The following is a 20377-nucleotide window of genomic DNA, read 5'->3' on the forward strand; positions in this document are numbered from 1 at the left end:
GGAGGAGGACAAGCAGGCTGGCAGGAAGGTTCCTGGCTGGACCTGTTATAATTGTGGAAAGGTTGGTCATATTGCATCTAAGTGCTTTGCTCCAAAGGAGACAGGAAGAGGGAAAATAGCAGTCCCTACAGGGTGTATTGAGTCGATCAGTAAATCGACGAGGAAGGCAAAGGTGGACAGAGTATGAGAGGGACGTGAGAAAGTTATTTCAGAAGGGAAAAAATTTCTGTGGAAGGAGGAGAGACCCCAGTTCCAGTGAGAATCTGGAGAGATACTGGGGCTGATCAGTCATTGATCCTAAGTAAGGTGCTAGATTTTGGTCCTGAGACTGGAGAGGCAGTTTTAAGAGGTATAGGAAAAGGGACAGAAGCTGTGCCTTTGCATGGGATCCTTATAAACTGTGACCTGGTATCTGGACCAGTCGAAATAGGGGTGCGGTCAGAATTACTGAGAGACGGCGTGGATGTCCTTCTTGGTAATGATTTAGCAGGTGGTGACGAGTGTGCAGCAGTGAAATTAACGAGCAAGCCTGTGAGGGCTGAGGACACGCTCCTGGATTCTAAGATCTACCCCGCATGCGCAATCACTCGCAGCATGTCAAGAAAGGCAGCTGAGAAAGAGGACAGTTTAAATGAGTCCAGTGTTGATTTGGCTGAGACGTTTTTACCGACCCTGTACCAAGAGGGGTTAGAGGGTGGTAAAATGGAGAATAGGAAAGTGAAAGAGAGTAAGGGAGAGGAGGTAGACCTACCCTTAGCCAAGAGAGAATTTATGGAGGCACAGAGTAAAGATGAGAAACAGATAAGGCAGTTAGAAGGTCCAGGGTTGGACATGGATGATTTATCTGGCTTGACAGAGCAGTTTGAAGAAGTTGAAATTTTAAAATGTGTTCCCGATAATGATGTAGGGGCAATCCTAGATGAAAAGGATGCCATTACCTTGAAGGAGTCTGCTGGGTTAGCAGATGAAGTTGTTTTAACCCGCAGGGTTGAGTTCACTCCGGTTGGGAGTTGCCCAGAGAGTAACTAGGAGGATCAGGGGAACTTAGAAGTTGAAAAAGAGACTGGTATGAAAAGCCTGGAAGAGGTACATGTCCCGTTTAAGTGTGTTCAAGATGTGGATGCACATGGTACTGAACCTAGTAATGCATCTCAGGAAAAGTCTGAGATATCTGATTTAGTTGAAAAGGAATGCAGTCCTTTTGGGTCAGATGGACTTGGTTCAGTGAAGAAGAAGTTAACCTTGGTACCAGTGGAGAGTGAGAATTCTCAGTTGTTTGTGTTAGAAGGTGTGGTAAAAGTTAGTGAGGAGATGAAAGCTGGTGATGTGAATATTACTGAAGGAGAAGGGAAAGGTGTTGTTCCTAAATTGAATAAAGAAAATTTAAAGTCTGAATTGGTTTTAGAAGCAGTAACCAGGCTGAAGGAACAATGGCTTGTTAACAAGGTGCCTGTGAATCAATTAGTTTGTTTTGGAATTTAAAGGTAAACAACTTGCTGATGTTATTCAGGGATGTGATTTGGAGGGACAGAACCAAAAATGTTGTTTAGACAAAGAGGGATCACTTGCAGATGTGAAACTGAAAACTAATAGAATGAAGGGTCCTGAAGATAAAATTAATGACTTGCTCAAATATAAAGAATTGTGTGGTAGTTCAGAAAATAGGCTAAGTTTGGAAAACATTGGTGATAAGATAACTCCTATGAAAGGAGTATGTGAAAGCCTATTCCACACTGGTGAGCAAGCTAACCATGTGAGAGTTAAATGGAAAAGGGGCAAAAGTTGATCAAAATGTCACTTTAAATAACAGGATCTGGTTTTGAGGGATTTTGACAAAGCATGTAAATAATAAAGACAACATCATGGAAGGTTGACTGTTAAGTTTAAAAGTAAAATAAAGATTAGTATTTACACAAACTTTTGTAATGTACTACAGTATAATCACACCTGTATTAGTTCACATTTTGTAATATACACTTAAGCTAAGATCACAACCCTTTAGTTTTTTTTGCTGACGAAAAGGAATTAAAAAATAGGCGGTTATTAAATTGGAGTCTGATGCTACAGGAATTTATTAAGATATTAAAATACACCATATTAAAGGAAGTGACAATGTAATCGCTGACTGTTTATCTAGATGCTAAGTGAAGGTATATCTGTATTTCTTTATAGTTAAGAACACTTTTTTTTTGCTAAACTCTGTAATCCTGTAAAACGCTGTACTAGTTAATTTTCCCCTTTGGTGAAAATTCCCAGAAGGATGGGGGTGTTACGAAGGATGAACAACTCTGATGGGCAGAATGGTACAGAGTTGCCCATGTCCCCCTCCCCTGGGAGAATCACAAACTGTTACTGTTACCACGATGCTAATGAGAGAGAAAGAGATGGAACAAAAACATACTGGGACTGGAACATCTGCTACTGATAACACCGGGGGAGAGAGACCATATTATGACTCCTCTAAGATTCACGGCTCTGGAGAGGGCTGTTTACTTGGTACTATTCTGTTTATTAAAATTCCTCAGTGGACAGCCGGAGTGGGCTGGTTTGATGGACTAAGCTATTCAAAACTGATTGACACCTGAGACCCCGTGAGTAGGGATAAAAGTGAGGTCTGGGGAGACACCCCTCAGACACACCAGGAGACGCACCAAGAGACACACTAGTGAGCATTGTTTAAGTGTTGGAACCCACGAGAAAAGTGTGGGGCATCGGAGACCGAACGAAGGATCGGTCAATTTTAACTCAGTATTTATAGCGAGGCCGGTGGGGGCTTGTGTGTGTGTGTCCACCCTTGCCTGGGTGACAAGTCCACCATGGAAGAACGGTCTAGCTAAAGGACAGAGGGGTCATACCTGAATGGCCACAACAACACATCGATGGATCAAGAAAGTAAAGGAAGGTTTGAATGACTGTAGCTGTCACTGTTTGCTCGCCCTTTCTCTCTCTCTCTCTCCCCCAATGGTTACAACAAAAGAACCAACAACTACCTCAGCCTACATAAACTGAACTGAACTTGATACTTTCCTATGATAATTCCTTATCCCCTAGACAACGATAGAGCTTGTTTATTATTGATTATTATTATACCCACACTTTGAGGTTTAGTATTGCTAACATGTATTATCTGTATATTTGCATTGTTGATATTGATTTGTATATTTTACTAATAAACACTGTTTTGAAAATAGTACCAGACTCCAACGGACACTTCTATCTTTGCTGGTAAGACACCCAGTTACGGGGTACGTAACAAGATTATATGTGAAGTGTAGTTCTCTTAAAACAGTTGTGGTTGTGCTTAAAAAACTAACTTAGCATCACGTTCAACATCCAAACTAGTACTAAGAGAATTCCTAATTTTCTTTAATAAAAATGTCTCAGTTGTGATTTTAAAGATGGAATCAAGAAAAAAAAAATCACCTAGAGTTACAGATGTTTAGATAACAGAGATTGCTTTATCTAAATGGTTAGACACAAAGAATAAAGAGAAAAATGCAATGAAATTCATGCAAATAGCCATCAATTACTTTGTATTAGGATGCACAGAACAACATGTAAAAGGAGTTGTCAGCATATTTACCATGACCAAACAGTATCAATGCTCAGTTATCATTCGATTGGAGCTTTTAAAAACCTATTTTAACACTCTTTTTACCACTTCCCAAAATATTTAAATTAATTTAGATGAGATTATTAAAAACTTCTTCAAAAAATCAACTTGTCCAGATAATGGTCTATTTATCTTGGAATTGGGGATGAAGATTCTTTCCCAATTTGGTCAGAAACACAGGGTCAAAGGGATGCTGCAGTCTGGGAGCAAGTTAGCAGAGTTGAGATGAACATATACTTAAAGAGAGGAATAGACAATATGCTGGATAGCGGAGCTCAAGAATAGTTATGCTTGTACAAATATCAAATAGGCTGAGGTAGGGATGGTAATGGGAACTACGGAGTTTGAAATCTTGATGATGGTGAAGACATGCACCCAGCTCATCACAATTGATATTGAAAAAGGATTCTTCAGAAAGTATTCTGAAATTTTTAAGAATGCACTGATACAGAACCTTTTGGACACTTTATTGTACTTTTTGAACTTATAATAGCTCTAGCTACTACATTAGCCAATACAAGATTTCACTTACCGCAATCTTAACACAAGGCTAATGGGTGTTTGGTGCGTATCTGCAGCAGTAGAGCCAGGAGCCAGCTGAAAACAAAACAAAGGGAAAAAAAATCAATATTTCTTTTCTAAACGATTATAAGATGTGGATGCTTCAGTTAATTATGACAAAGACTGCATTCTTAACTGCTCTGAAGTGAGGAGGCAGTCTGGGAGCGAAGTCACAAAAACAGCAGATTTCCTTTTACATGAAACACATTAGCAACCCAGATGTACCTTTTATGCCAATCTAGTAGGTTTGTGACCATTACTGAGAACATTGAAAAAAAAATTTAATTGCTGAAACACTCCAATAGCCATGCAGAATCTGAATTTACAACTATGGAGTTGTGCTCCAATAACAAGTGCCACACTAGAATTTCTCTTGGAAACTTCACAAAAAAGAGCAATACACAGCTATGACTTATGTTCAAAGAGAGGATGAACACATCCCAGAACCAAGCGATTTTAAAGATTTATGGATTAGCCTTTTGTCAGATCTACATCAAAACATTAAAGCATACAGTGAAATGCATAATTTGCATCAATTACCAATACAATCCTAGAATTATGCTAAGGGGCAGTCTGCACGTTAAGAAGTTATGGGCATGTTATGTTGGTATTAAAAGCACAGCTTAACATGCCTGTAATTTCCTAACATGCCCATAACTTCCCAACTTGTACATCTTTTGGAATATGAGAGGAAACTGGACCACCCAGAAGAAACCATTGCAGTCACGGGAAGAACATACAAACTCCTTACAGACAGCAGGGGGAATTGAACCCTGATCATTAATACCACAAAGCATTGTGCTAGCTGCTACACTACTGTGCTGGCCCACGTTTTATATTTAAAGCTCAAAATTTATTATTAAAGTATCATGTACAACCCCGAAATTTATTTTTTGCAGACATACTCAATAAATCCATAATAGAATGATAACCATAGTAGAATCAATGAAAAATTGCATCAACGTGGGTGTTCAGTGTGCAAAGGATACCAAACTGTGCAAATGCAAAAAGAAACAATAATAAATAAGCAATAAATATTGAGAACATGCGATGAAAAGTCACTGAAAGCGAGTTCATAGGTTGTGTGAACATTTCATTCATGAGCAAGTGAAGTTGAGTGAAGTTATTACCTTAGGTTCAAGAGCCTGACGGTTGAGGGGTAATAACTGCTCCTGAACCTGACAGTGAGAGTCCTGAGGCTCCTATACCTTCTTCGTGATGGTAGCACCAAGAAGAGAGCCTGACCTGGGTGGTGGCAGGTCCCTGATGATGGATGCTGCTTCCCCATTACAACGCTTCTTGTAGATATGCTCATTTGTGGGGAGGGCTTTACCCCTGATTTACTGAACCCTACCCACTACATTTTTTGGGATTTTCCATTCAAGGGCATTGGTGTTTACATTCTAGGTTGTCATACAAGTCAATATACTCTCTACCATACATCTATAGAAGGTATCAAAGTTTTAGATACCATGCCGAATCTTCACAGAATCCTAAGGAAGTAGAGGCATTACCGTGCTTCCTTCATAATTCCACTTAAGGGCTGGGCTCAGGACAGGTCCTCCAAAACGATAAGAATTTAAAGTTGCTGACCCTCCCTATCTCTGATCATTAACGAGGCTTATTTCCTCAAGTCAATAATCAGCTCATTGGTCTTGCTGATATTGAGTAAGAGGCTGTTGTTATGGCACCACTCAGACAAATTTTCACTTATCTCCTATATGCTGATTCATGACCAGCTTTGCTGAAGATACCACTGTCACTGGCTGAATCAAACTTGAATATGGCAATGGAGTTATGCTTAGCCACACACTGTGCTGCCCCACACCATCTTTAATAAACATCTGATATTTCACATACAATCAACCTCAAACCATTCAATTAGATTATGGATGATCGTCAATCCATTTAACTGCTTTTTCTCTTTGCTCAATAAAACTACAGTTATTAATTTGTTGGTATTTATTAATCCAGTATGCATATCCTTTTGTATGAACAAATTTCAGATTTTCCAATTCATTCACTCCTGACAGATTGTTAATTAAGATTACACGAGGGGCACCATTAAAAATGCAATGAAATTATACAGCAAAGGCTATGACCATCAATCAGCAAGCAAATACTCCCATAGTAAACAACTCAACAAATTACAGAGATCATTTTACACATTGCTGACAATCTTAAACAGAATTCATTTACTGGACAAGGAGGGTGGCAAAAAAAAATCAAGCCACCCATAACCTCATGCCATAGCTGAAGAGCAAAGAACCATTGGCTAGAAATGCAAAGCATGGCTGGTTTGGTAAAGACCAAATAGAAGAGGTAAAGGTGGTGTTAAAAGTAATAAGTTGTGCAAAATATTTTGGGATGTGTTCACAGTATTAGCGAAAATTCAATTCCAAGAGAAAGTGAATCAGTTCTTCAACTTGCATATTCTTCAATACAGAATCAGAGAAATTAAACTACACTAAAGTTCAACATGGGATCTACTTCACAAACTGCTTTTGTTGCTCAATCACCATTTAAATATATATACTGCCACTAATGTACAACTTAAAATGTGAAGTTTGAAGAATTACACTTTACAGGTAGTCCCCAAGTTACGAACATCCGACTTACGGACAACTCGTACTTACGAACTGAGGAAGGAGAACACTGTCCGCCATTTTAAGTCGTTTCTGTTGACACTGTGTTGAGTGTTTAACTTTGTATTTGGCTTAAATTTTTCTTAGTAAGATTCACCCTGACCACCGCCCCTCCAGTCAGCTGGTGGTGCAGTCAGATCAGCGCCAGGCTAGAGAACGGAGGTTCCCGAGTTCGATTTAGTGACAGACCGCTCCCATGCCGGGTTGATGTTGAGTTCGCAACTTGACCTCAAAAAAAAACACTGCCACCTCCAGTTTAAATTTCCACGCGGAATACTGTGGAGGATCAAATACCCAAACCCAGCACAGCCCCCACTTGTCCCATTTGACCTGTCTCAGTGCGGTGCAGTTTAGGACCCAGGGAAATCAGAGGTGGTCCTTAGGACCCAGGGAAATCAGCGGTGGTCCTTAGAACCCAGCAGACCTCAGAAGCTGGTGGAGGCTGGGACCCGCCGCCTGCAGTGTTTCTGTTCCATCGACAGGAAGCGGTTGCAATTGAAAATAAAGTGGAAGTAATAAAGCGTTTAGAAAGAGGTGAAATGCCATCGGCCATTGGAAAAGCGTTAGGGTACAGTGGGTCAACTATCAGAACAATTTTAAAGGATAATGGATAAAGTGAGAATAATGGAGCATGTGAAAGGCCCTGCCCTGATGAAATCTACAATTATTACTGAGCAACGCAGTGGTTTAATTATTGGAATACGCATGTTTCTTAAGTGTTTTATATGCATAGAAAGGTAAAATATGTACTATATACTAAGACAAATGTTTGACTAACTTACGCTAAATAATACCAGATGTACTTGTTCCGACTTATGTACATATCCGACTTAAAGACAGACACAGGAATGGAACTTGTATGTAACCCGGGGACTGCCTGTAATATATACAAGTTGCTCCACTAAAGTTCAGCAAGTCCACCAAATTGAAATAAAATTCAGAAGTTGGAGACAGCAACAAGAGGCAAATCTCATGAGACAAACCATGTCCCACCCATTGAGAGCAGTTGTCTACCTTTTACCATTATAACTTTTTTTTTAAAAAACAATGATTACAGGAAAGTTGTACAGTTTTGAATTACAGTTAGGAATTCCTTAACATTGAAAAATGTAATTTGGGAATTATTAGACAAAAAATAATCAAATATCATTTACTTTCAAGCTAATAAAGCAAAGATGAAAAATGCTGTTCGGGTCATCTACCCTATCCAGTGCTCCTGTACATTGGTGTGACCTGACATAGATTGGGAGACTGCTTCGCCATGCATCTTTGCTCTATCCACCACAAAAAGCAAAATCTCCCGATGACCACCCATTTCAATTCTACTTCCTGTTCCCATTGTGCATGCCAGTGCATGGTCTCCTCTATTCCCAAGATGAGGTCACACCTAAGTTAGAGGAGTTACAGTTTATAATCCATCTGGGTAGCCTCCAGCCTGTATGGTATGAACATCAATTTATCAAACTTCTGTTAGCTGCGTGCCTCCCTCCCACCCTCTTTCATCACCCCCCTTTCCTGTTTCCCTCTCTCATGTTATCTCCTTATCTTCCTATCACTTCCCTCTGATGCTCCTCCCTGTTCCTTTCTACCATGATCTTCTGACTTCCATCAGATTCCCTTTTCCCCAGCTCTATCTCTTACTAAAGAACATCCCAGCTCTTTGTGTCACCCCCTCCCAGTTTCACCTATCACCTGCCACCTTGTATTCCTTCCTCCCCTCCACCCACCCTCTTACTCTGACGTCCCGATGAAGGGTCTCGGCCCAAAATGTTGACTGTTTACTCTTTAGCACAGATGCTGACCGGCCTGCTGAGAATCTCAAGCATTTTGAGTGTTGCTTTGGATTTCTAGCATCTGCAGATTTTCTCATGCCTATGAAAAATGCAGTCACCCCTTTCTAAAAAAGTAGCATACCTGAGATGCCGGTAGTTGATGCTGAGCTGGAGCTTGTTGGGTTGGGTCTGGTTTTGCCGCAGGTGTTGGGGCTGCTATCGCTGAAGGTTGACCAGCAGTCACTGGATTGGCATCGGGTACTTTTGGTGTTGGCTGAGGTAGCACCTGTGGAGTTTGGAAAGGGACTTGAATATTTGAGCCTGGTGCTTCCGCTGACGTGTAAAGCTACAATTAGGGAAAAAAGACACAAGAATCGTTCTCATATTACTTTATACTCATTTTAGTAAAGCATTAATATAGTCACTAGGCCACAAATCTCACTGATTTGAAATGTCCTCTAGGTGGTGTCGATAGCACAAGTGGTATTTTGGAATTATCAGCAGCAAACAGGAGGCTATCATTGTGGCCATCATGCCAGCTCCAACAATTTGGTAGAGCTATCTAATCAATCACACCTCTTATTTTCAATAGTCCTGTAAAATGTGGTCATTTGATCCATTTCCTTTACTTATTATCAATGAATGTGCTGACACTATCCTTTATTACATCCCTTCCTGCCTTGCTGTATAAAAGTGGAGGTTTCAACTACAACTTTGGGTATGGGTTTGGCTACTCCTGGAAAGTGCTTCGCTTGATTTGAGTTACAACACAAACAGAATCTTGAATAGCACTTAATGTACAAAGGAAGAAAGTCAAGATCTCTACCAGACCTGTATTTACTTGTCCTGCTCCTTCAGTCTTTCCATTTAGCTGAAGTTTTCTATCCTTGTTACTATACTGATGCATCTCTGAAAATCTTTTCTCCAAAGTGATGCTCAGCAAAAGTGCAATCTGTGCTTTATAAAATGCTTAATATATCTTCCTTACTTTTGCTCTCAAACAGACAAGGCCATTTGCTGCTTTTAGCTCCAAAGAAATCTACCTTTGTAAATTGTCCGATGATGGTATGAATATGTATACTACACTCAAGTTACTCTGATTCTGAAATTGCCTCTTTTTTCCTTCCAACTTTACCAATAACTGATTTTCCTCAATCCGCCTAAGTCAGTTACTATCCTGCTAATAAAATGTCAAAATTATATATGCAAAGTTTGAAACTATGTTTTGTACAACTGGCAATGTCATTTCTTAAGCAGTCTAATGAACACATTTACCATTCTACCCTTATCAACATTATCCATCACCACATTAAAAATTTATGTAGTGATGCATGATTTGCTCTTAACAAATCAGTGCCAACACTTCACTTATCAGTCCAAAGTTTTCCACTTCTCCTTGATTATTGGTTGAGTACTCCTTGTAACTTGACTTGCTGGGTCTGCATTTATGTGGAGTAGATCTTCTAGCAAAGTCCCTGACAACCTCAATTCAAATCTAGTGACCTTTGTGCTTGAACACTGCAAACCTTTTAAGTTGTTTGCTAACACCCCCTCCCCATCTAATGGTTGGTAAAACATCCTCTTTTATTGATAGAGTGGTTACAGTTAAATGTAGAAAATGAAACCATCTTCAATCTTTGCTTTCTGTTTTTTGGCACTCCAGATTTACCACTTTTACTTCACTCTTCTCTACCTAATCAGTTTTCTCTTGTACCTTTTCCTCCCCTCAAGCTAAACCTAAACTTTGCACTATTTTCTCAGTCATAATCTAACCCGCACATGCTGCCTTGTGACAAATTTCAGGACTGTCACCCCAACTTGAGTAACTCGAGTGCATTGGTAACTAAACACGGTCACAGAACTCAAAGCATAGACTAGCCTGAGAACTACAGTATGTACCTCATCACTAAACCTCTCAACTTGCATATTGGCGATTAAGCATAGTATCATGGTGGTTAGACAATAATTTTGCTGTTCTAAAATTAATGTTCATTGTTTTAAGCAAAAATCCTTTATAAAATAAATACATATAACATTAAAATGACTTCTATAACATTAGAAAAGCTAGTTAGAAAATTAATTTTACTGCTTGATATTAACAAAACGGTGATAGTTCCTCAACGATTTATCAATAAACTTTTGTTGAGAAAAGGAATACAAATCTTTTGTACTGTTTGATTTATGGGAGGTTTTGTGGGAAATACTCAATGTTTTCTAGGTACAGTAGACCAAATTATCATTTGAGTCCTAGGTGGAACTCAGTCCCCTGTACTTCTCTCAATCAGGAACATGGAAAGCGATGCCCAGAAAAAAGTGCTATAGCAGTAAGGCGTCACATTGCTAACATAATCTTCAACGCATCATTTAATTACGCTGTGCTACAACAGACATTCATTGACATTCCTTTTACATCAATAGAATTCATTAGAACTGCAACATTAAGAATTAAGTAGCAATTTTTCAAGTAATTAGTGATTTACTTCGGAAATTACACAAAATGCCACGGTTTAAAAGGAGAAAACACTCAGAATCACCTCTTGGCCCGGTGGAGACTCCTTCACTCTGGGAGACTGTTGAAGGAAAAATAGCAAACGATCATTGTAACAAATCATTTTAATGTCTGCAACATAACTATAAAATTGCAGTAATTGAGTCAGAAACAAACAAGAAGAAAGGAAGCCCATTGTGCCAAATCTCCACAGACCACCAAGCGTCCATTAACATTATTCATACAAGCAATCCCATTTCAAGCGACCACACTTCTCCCCCCCCATAGTCATATCAACTCCCACCAAATTCTGTCAGTCACCTGCATACCAAGACCAATTTACAAAAGCCAGTTAACCTACCAAGTTGTATGCTCTTGGGATGTGGGAGGAGACCAAAGCACATGGAGGAAATAGCACAAGGAGGACATGAAACTCCAAACAGACAGCAGTGAACATCAGATTAAACCTGGGTTTTTAGTCCAGTATAAGGCAGCAACTCCACTAGTGGTGGCACTCTGCTGTCAAATATTGATAGAATTTAAAAAAAAAGACACTATGAAGTTTAAGATTTAGTGCAAATCAACTCAGAAGGGGTTGTGATAACGGGGTGGGTATATTAGCCCTCAAGATATTCACCCATTGTATATCATGTTTGTTTCTAATAATGTGTTATTTTTAGAGCTTCAAAAAAATTGATAACTTCCGTAAAAAGGTCAATTGATGCATTGTCAAATTTATCAAGGTACAGCAAAAAACATGTCTTGTATACGGTCCATGTAGATCATTTCATGCACAGTAGCAAAAGTTAGCACAATGCTTTATTGTACCAGTGACCCCAGCTCACTTCCTGCTGCTGTTTGCAAGGAGTTTGTACGTTACCGAATCTTGAAAAGACTTGGATAAGGTGAATGTGGAGGGGATGTTTCCTTTGGTAGGCGTATTCAGAACTAGAGGGCACTGCCTCAAAATTGAGGCGCGATCCTTTAGAATAAAGGAATTTTTTTTAGCCAGAGGGTAGTGAATCTGTAAAATGCTCTGCCACAGACTGCGGTGGAGGCCAAGTCCATGGGTATATTTAAGGCGGAAGTTGATTGCTTCCTGATTGGTCAGGACATCAAAAGATATGGCGAGATGGCAGGTGTACAGGGTTGAGTGGGATCCGGGATCAGCCATGATGGCCTTATGTTCTCCACCCTGAGTGCTCCAGTTTCCTTCCACAATCCAAAGACGTACTGACTAATAGGCTGATTGGTCATTGTAAATTGCCCTGTAATTAGTTAAGAGTTAAATCAGGAATTACTGGGCAGCATGGCTCGAAGGGCCAGGAGGGCCTATTCCACAACATCTCGATAATAATAAAAAACAGTGCATTGAGGTAATACAAATGAAATAATAAAGGACTGCAGAATAAAAAGAGTTGTAAAAAAATGCAGCACAGCAAAATAGTAAGGCACAAGATCAAAATAAGGTACATTGTAAGGTCAAAAGTCCATTTTATTCTACCAGGGAACAATTTAATAGTCTCATAACAGCATGATAGAACCTGTCCTTGAGTCTGGTGATAAATGCTTTCAGGCTTTTGAAATCTTGTCTGACGGGGTGAGTGGGGAGAAGAGAGAATGTCTGGCGTAAGTAGGGTCTTTGACCATGAAAGTAGCAGAATATGACAGCAATCTTTAACCTAGTGTTACTCCACATTAAAATTCTAAATAACCTTTAGCCCTTCACTACATTAGGAAGCCTGAAAAAATGTTTTAAGCCAACCCTTCCCTTCTAGTCCTTCTTTCCTCATCACCAACAAATACATATGTGAGCAGAAGGCAACCACTTGACATATATTCTGTCGTTTAATATTATGGTTGTTCTCATGGTAGCCACAACTTTGCATGTCTATAAATTTATAATAAATTTTCATCCATTGCACATCAAATATCTCTCCCCTTAAAAACTTTCACTGAAGCTTAACAACTTTTATATTCAATTGCCCGGCAACACATGATATTTTAAAAAAAAGTGTTAGCCTTAATTACTTGCAGCCTCTTTACACCAGCCATCTGTGAATCCTACCTAGGACATACCCATCTCAGTTTTGCATCTCTCATCATTTAGGTGTAACCCCATGGGTCGCATCAGGCTGGCTCAGCTCGTTTCATCTAGGGGGAGCAGCCTTCGGCCCCGCCAAACTGGGTAATCAGCTGGTGTGGATGCTGTGTGATGTCCCCGCCTCGCCCAAAAACAGACAGTACACCATATGCGATTAAATGAGTACAATTTATAAAGGTTACTATAACTAAGTGATTAATAACAATACAGTATATATGAAGAGAAAAAAAATAAAGAAAAGGCGCCAAACTTATCAAAGTCCAAACCACTTCGTGCACAACCATTGGAGCTCAATTACTGAAGTCTTCTGGCCACCATTTGATCCCCTCCGAACTCCTCGACTCGCAGCTCAGGACCCGCCGAGTGGTCAACCAAGCACATCTCGCTTCATCCCCCCTCCTCGGAGTACCTCCCGGCCTCGGACCCCCTCTTGGGGTCCGATCCTCACTCAACTTACAGCATTGCGTCCTCTCTCTCGACCCCCTCGCGCCGATCTGCCCAAAAGCCCGTCAACAAAAGCTTACAGACTCAGAAGAAAGAACATTAATCCCCATTTGGTTTACAAAGGAATACCATTCTCGTTATCAGTAAATTAGCATTCCTGCTAGTTAACAAAAGGAAACCCTTTCCCAACAGTAACAAAGAAAAAAGAAGAAACCCCCTTTACACTCTCCCTCCACCAAATAAAAGTCATGTCCTCATGACTACTAAATAACTCGCCATCTTTCCTGCCAACACACCGTAACCCAAGCACAAACAGTGACATCTCCTCCCCACACAGTAAACCTCACGCCCTGTTTTTCAGGCGCTACTTAGGACAACTATCTGGGAGTTCCCTAACCCTTCTGAGACCTCCGTATCCCCTCACCTAAACCCTTCAGGCTCGGACACAACTGGGGATATCTTGGGCCCACTACCAACTCCTCTCTCAACCTCTCACTCATGCCCCACACTGCACACAGCTAACTCTCCCCGCTACACCTGACTCAATGGGAGAAGGGCCAAAGGTCTCTTCCTCAATCGAGGGAAAGTCAGCAAAAGGCAGCATGTACCACACATCCAGCACATCATCCATCGAATCTGTAGTCTTCCTCATTTCTATGATCGGTAGCTGCTGTTTGATCTTCTCCAAACGGAAACACGTGGCCTGCACTGCTCCTGCAGTCTCTTCAGCCTCCTGTTCAGTATTCACTGCACTTCTCTCCAGCTTTTTCTTCCTCATGACTTCTTCCAGATTAACTTTCAGGTTTTGCACTTCATTTGAACTGTCGATGGTCATCTTCAGGTTCCCTTCAAGCTTCCGCTTCCCTCTTCTGAGATTTGTCTGTAATTTCTTCACCTCCGCAAGCTCCCCTCTCCGGGTTCTCAGTTTGCTATTACCCTCAGTTAGACAACTTTCTTCATTCTCTCCAACTTGTAAGTCTTCCGAATGGTTCCAGATCACTTTCTCCAGTCTCTCCGTCTTCATTTCAAACTTGATTCTGTAGAGACAGTCACTCACGAGCTGTGACCTTCGCCAGCCCTGGCACGTGTCCAGAAAACACTTTAACTCGGTAGTTCTCAGCTGCTCCTGCAACGACCTCACTTCATATTCTCCTGAGGCAAATCCAAGCACCAAGAGATCATCCACATACACCAAAACTCCAAACACCTCCACATCCCCTATGGTCTTCCACCTGCCCCGCAGGAAGGTTGCAAGGGCTCCAGATATGCCCTGTGGCATCTTTTCGGACCCGAAGACTCCTAGGGAATTTATAACGGCCGTCTTCTCCTTGTCGGCCCCACTCATCGGGATCTGGCAACACCCACTCCTCAGATCCAGCACCTTAAACCACATCGCACCACTCAAACAGGCCATCGCCTCTTAGGCCCTCTGGGCCATATTCTGGTCACTGACAGTGCGCCTCTTCAACGCAATATAATCCACACACACGCTGCCTACGTCTTCCACGGCTGTAGGGGCCAGTCGCCGCAACCTCTCTCTCTCCGAGGTGTCTTCAGCAGTCAACTCCCCTCCCTCGTGGTATTTCGCAGTGTCCACTAAGAGGGTCTCAACCTTCAGATACTTCCCCCAGGCCGTACCACCACTGGCTCTTGTTTGAATTCGGTATCAGCCCAATGCTGCTACACACGTCCGCACAAGCAGCTCGAAACTCTGGGTGAATCAACAATGCCTCCAAACAGCGCTCACCCGCCTCCTCCGGGCAGGCCCCCAAGCGCACCAGCAGGATATTGGTTCTCTCTAGAACAGAAACGCTGCCCGTCTCAACAGGGTCCGAACACATCAGCATGAACCTCAGTCTCCTCCACATTTGCCTCTAAGAACTCCATTTTCACTGACCAACAACCGTTGTCTGGATAATCACCAGCACTGGTACCCCGAATCTCCAGTGTCCTCAATGTTGTCAAGGGTAAATGCTTCCAATAACGATTATGAAACAAACTGTACAGCAACTTAACCGGCGCCCCGGTGCCGAGGATGGCTTTAACTTGACTTCCATCCATCCGTAACAACACCTGTGAGCGTGGCCCCTCTAAGCCTTCAGGAATAGAGTCTGTTCCTTTCGGGAGTTCCTTGGTACATTGCTGGGAATGTGCTCCCCCAGAGACCCCAAGCCGTTCCCCCACTGGGCCTCCTCTAAGTTTCCCGACACCTCTCGAATCAACGGAACAACTGATCCCCTTGACAGATCCCCTTGGCACCACAAGCAATTTATCTGCCCCCCTAGGCAAAAAAGGGATACCCTAAAAACTTCCCACCAATCTCCTGCCACGGATATGATAAGCCCCCCAGCTGCGGCATTTGACTTCCAGTCGAACCACACGCATTTTCCCACACTTTCCCAGAACTGGCAGTGGTCACTTCGAGGTAATTGCGCCCGACAGTTCTAACAAAGTCACCAGCCCGCCTACTCAAACTTTCAACCCGTCCCTGTCGCTTTTCCTCAGCCAAGCACTGCCACTCACCCAACAACTGAGGGGTCCGCTCCACCCACGCCTCCGCCCCTTTAGGGCTGGACATTATTCCAACAACCGGGCGGAGCTCACCACTGCTGAAACATCCCAACCTGTCACTCCTCACTCTCCAAACAGTACGGACAGCCCATGGTCCCACCACCATTTCGTCAGCACTAGTTGGAACTCGAACAACGACCTCCAGGCTACCAACAGCAGCCACCCCACCCAACACACACGCAGTGATAACCAGCAATCGCACACCCACAAAGGCACACCAGCTCTTTGCCACAGACACAATTTAAAGAGGGTGATCACACAGCTTCCACAGAAATCAATCCCAGACAAGCACCCCACAATGTAACCCCATGGGTCGCATCAGGCTGGCTCAGCTCGTTTCATCTAGGGGGAGCAGCCTTCGGCCCCGCCAAACTGGGTAATCAGCTGATGTGGATGCTGTGTGATGTCCCCGCCTCGCCCAAAAACAGACAGTACACCATATGCGATTAAATGAGTACAATTTATAAAGGTTACTATAACTAAGTGATTAATAACGATACAGTATATATGAAGAGAAAAAAAATAAAGAAAAGGCGCCAAACTTATCAAAGTCCAAACCACTTCGTGCACAACCATTGGAGCTCAATTACTGAAGTCTTCTGGCCACCATTCGATCCCCTCCGAACTCCTTGACTCGCAGCTCAGGACCCTCCGAACTCCTCGACTCGCAGCTCAGGACCCGCCGAGTGGTCAACCAAGCACATCTCGCTTCATCCCCCCTCCTCGGAGTACCTCCCGGCCTCGGACCCCCTCTTGGGGTCCGATCCTCACTCAACTTACAGCATTGCGTCCTCTCTCTCGACCCCCTCGCACCGATCTGCCCAAAAGCCCGTCAACAAAAGCTTACAGACTCAGAAGAAAGAACATTAATCCCCATTTGGTTTACAAAGGAATACCATTCTCGTTATCAGTAAATTAGCATTCCTGCTAGTTAACAAAAGGAAACCCTTTCCCAACAGTAACAAAGAAAAAAAGAAGAAACCCCCTTTACATAGGTAATATCTTTAAATTGGTTCTCAACAAAGTGAACAATTTTAATTTTTTTTTATTACAGGATACTTCACTTGCCAGATCTTTGCACATTTACCTCATTTACTGACACCCCTTTATAGCATTAGATTTAGTTACTTTCCCAGCCATTTGCGTGTAATCAAAATTTGGCAATAATACTCTTACTCAATCTGTAAAAAGTTGATATCTGAGCACTGGTTCATATAGCACACCACTTCAAACAGACATCCAACTTGCAAAGAGACTCAATTACATCTAATAGCTATAATTCAGCCAATGGCTCCCCTTTAGCCGTAACATATTAGCTTAGATTCAGCTTTATTGTCATTGTGCCGAGAACAGATACAGAGCCAATGAAATGCAATTAACATCTAACCAGAAGTGCAAAATAATATTATTTACAAAATAACTGTGAATAAAAAGCAAGTGCTATTGCATATAAATATAAAAGTACTGAGACTGTCCAATATGGGTGCAATACTGCTTAGCATTGTGATGTGAGGCTCAGCAGGGTCACAACCTCAGGGAAGAAGCTCTTCCTGTGCCAGCTGGTGTGGGAGCAGAGGCTCCTGTAGTGCCTACCGGATGGAAGGAGAATAAAAAGTCCATGGTTAGGGTGAGATGCATCCTTGATAATGCTTTTCTCCCTGCCCAGGCAGTGTTTATGGTAAATGTTCTCAATGGTAGGCAATTGGGTGTCGACAATCCGCCAGGCAGTTTTCACCACTCGCTGGAGTGCTTTGCAGTCTGATACGGGACAATTGCCATACCACACTGAGATGCAGTTGCTGAGTATGCTCTCAATGGTACAGTGGTACAAGTTCGTCAGTATCCTGGGACAGAGCTGAGCTTTCTTGATGCTCCGCAAGAAATAAAGGTGCAGTTGCACCTTTTTGATCAGGATGGAGGAGTTCAGGGACTAAGTGAGATCATCGGAAATGTGGACACCAAGGAATATGTCACCTGTTCAAAGAATTCCAATAATTTGGTTCCATAAATAATCTAATTTTCTCCCCCCACCCAAATTAGCTTTCAAGTTCCCTTCATTAAAAATTCTCAATAGATTCTGACATTTTCCACATGATAAATATTATGCTTCTTGGTCTGCTGGTTATGTTTTCTGCATCCTATCATTTTGAATAAAGAAGTTGCATTTGTTAAATTTCAACTTAATGGAGGGTTCCCAAAATTAAATTTTCTTGGAAAATTAAAACCAATATTTCAATCATCTCATTGAACACTTCTTTTAAGTCTCAAGGATAAAGACATCAGGAATCTGAGGTTTGCAACAGGTCCACCAATTTACTCAACAACACTGTAAACTTAAGGTGGCTCTGTTGGTAAAAAATGAAATCAATCCTTAGAAAGATTACATAAGATCAGAAGATGTAGAAGCCTTGTGGACAGAGTTAACCTGCAATGGTTAAAAAAACTTGATGGGAGTTATATACAGATCTCCAAACTATAGCCAGGATGGGAGTTACAAATTACTATGGGAGATAGAAAAAGGCAAGCGAAAGGGCAATGATATGAAACTGTCATGCGAGATTTTAATATTCAAGATTGTTTAATGTCCCAGTACACAAGTATAAAGGAGAACAAAAAACTTGTTATTCCACATCTGATGTAGCATAAAAAACACAGTACAATAAAGAACACAATATTAATTAAAAAACAGTAAGTATAAATATATGCATAGACTGACTGCATGTGAATAAAATGAAGCTAGATACAGGAGTGTCTATACACAAAGTGGCTGACAGGAAATGATAGACAATAGGTACAAAAGTAGACCATTCAGCCCTTCGAGCCTGCACCGCCATTCTGAGATCATGGCTGATCATCTACTATTAATACCCGGTTCCTGCCTTGTCCCCATATCCCTTGATTCCCCTATCCATAAGATACCCATCTCGCTCCTTCTTGAAAGCATCCAGAGAATTGGCCTCCACTACCTTCCGAGGCATTGCATTCCAGACCTCCACAACTCTCTGGGAGAAGTTGGTTTTCCTTAACTTTGTACTAAAAAGTAGTGGTGGTTGGGGGTAGGTTAGAGGGTAGAGATTTTGATCAGCCTTACTGCTTGGGGAAAATAACTGAGTCTGGTAGTCCTAGCGTGGATGTTAACATTGACTCCCTCTCGATAGGAGTGGGACAAACATGAGCACTGTGGGTGGGATCCTCCTATAATGTCGCTGGCCTTTTTCTGGCACCTTTATGTATATACATCCTTGACGACAGATAGATTGCAGACAGATGCTGGGTCCCAAGAGAGGGAATTTGTAGAATGCCAACAAGATAGCTTTTTAAGAGCAGCTTGTGGTTGAGCACTCTCAGGGAAAGACAATTCTAGATTGGGTGCTGTGTAATGAATGAGATTTTGATTAGGGAGCTTAAGGCAAGGATACCCTATGGAGGCAGAGATCAGAATATGACAGAATTCACCATGCAGTCTGAGAAGATAAAGTCAGATGTATCAGTATAATAATGGACTAAAGGGAATGTACAATGCCCTGTGTATGTTTCTCAAAATGGCTTCTTTGGTTTGTTAAGAATAGGAATGCTTCTTTGTCTGATAAGCGTTTCCCTCGCAGTTGTTTAGCTTTAGACTTGCTGATATGGGGATTGTATTCATTTGTTAACCAATGGGGAATGTTATTTTGTCTTGTGAGGCTGGAAGCTTGGGGGGGGTTTTCGCGGGTTTTCAGGAGAGTTGGGAAGAAGACGCCGAGGCAGGTGGACGTGCGCTGCACTGCTTGGTTGACCACCGGGGGTGGTCCCAGGTGCGAAGACGTGGAGGTCGGAGGAAAGTGACGAGGGGTCGAATGGTTCAATGGTTTGAGCTCCAACGATGTGCACTAAACTGACTGAACTTTGATAAGTTGGCGCCTTTTGCTTTTTCTTTTCTTTCATATATACTGTATTGCCTAGTACTCTTTTAGTTTTAGTAAACTCTTTCAAGTGTATTCCGTAAAGGTATCTGGTGTGAGTTTGATATTGTGTGTGTACGCGTGGCATAAACTTGATTCCCATAGCACCTGCGTGTACGGAAGGTGGGGTTGGTGAGTGGCTGGATCTCCTTTTCCCCTAGACATATACCAGCCTGTTGGGTAAGTGTTACAGGAATTACAAAGGTACAAGAGCTGAACTGGAAGGGGCCACTAGCAG

General features: G+C 41.9%; 1 protein-coding gene across 3 annotated transcripts in view; it reads right to left on the minus strand.

The window, feature by feature from the left end:
- The window catches only part of LOC132396702 (serine/threonine-protein kinase OSR1-like), a 157476-nt gene that overhangs the window by 12338 nt on the left and 124761 nt on the right, over positions 1–20377 (minus strand). For 2 of the 3 annotated variants that reach the window (XM_059974508.1, XM_059974523.1), the window contains exons 12-14: positions 11126–11161; positions 8734–8937; positions 4146–4210 (exon numbers count right to left, since the gene is read on the minus strand). In XM_059974508.1, coding sequence (XP_059830491.1) covers positions 4146–4210; positions 8734–8937; positions 11126–11161 — 305 coding nt within the window. The remainder of the gene's footprint in view (positions 1–4145; positions 4211–8733; positions 8938–11125; positions 11162–20377) is intronic. The other variant, XM_059974516.1, reaches the window with a different exon arrangement.

The sequence above is a fragment of the Hypanus sabinus genome, chromosome 1 (assembly GCF_030144855.1).
Source record: "Hypanus sabinus isolate sHypSab1 chromosome 1, sHypSab1.hap1, whole genome shotgun sequence".
In the NCBI taxonomy this organism is placed as follows: Eukaryota; Metazoa; Chordata; class Chondrichthyes; order Myliobatiformes; family Dasyatidae; genus Hypanus; species Hypanus sabinus.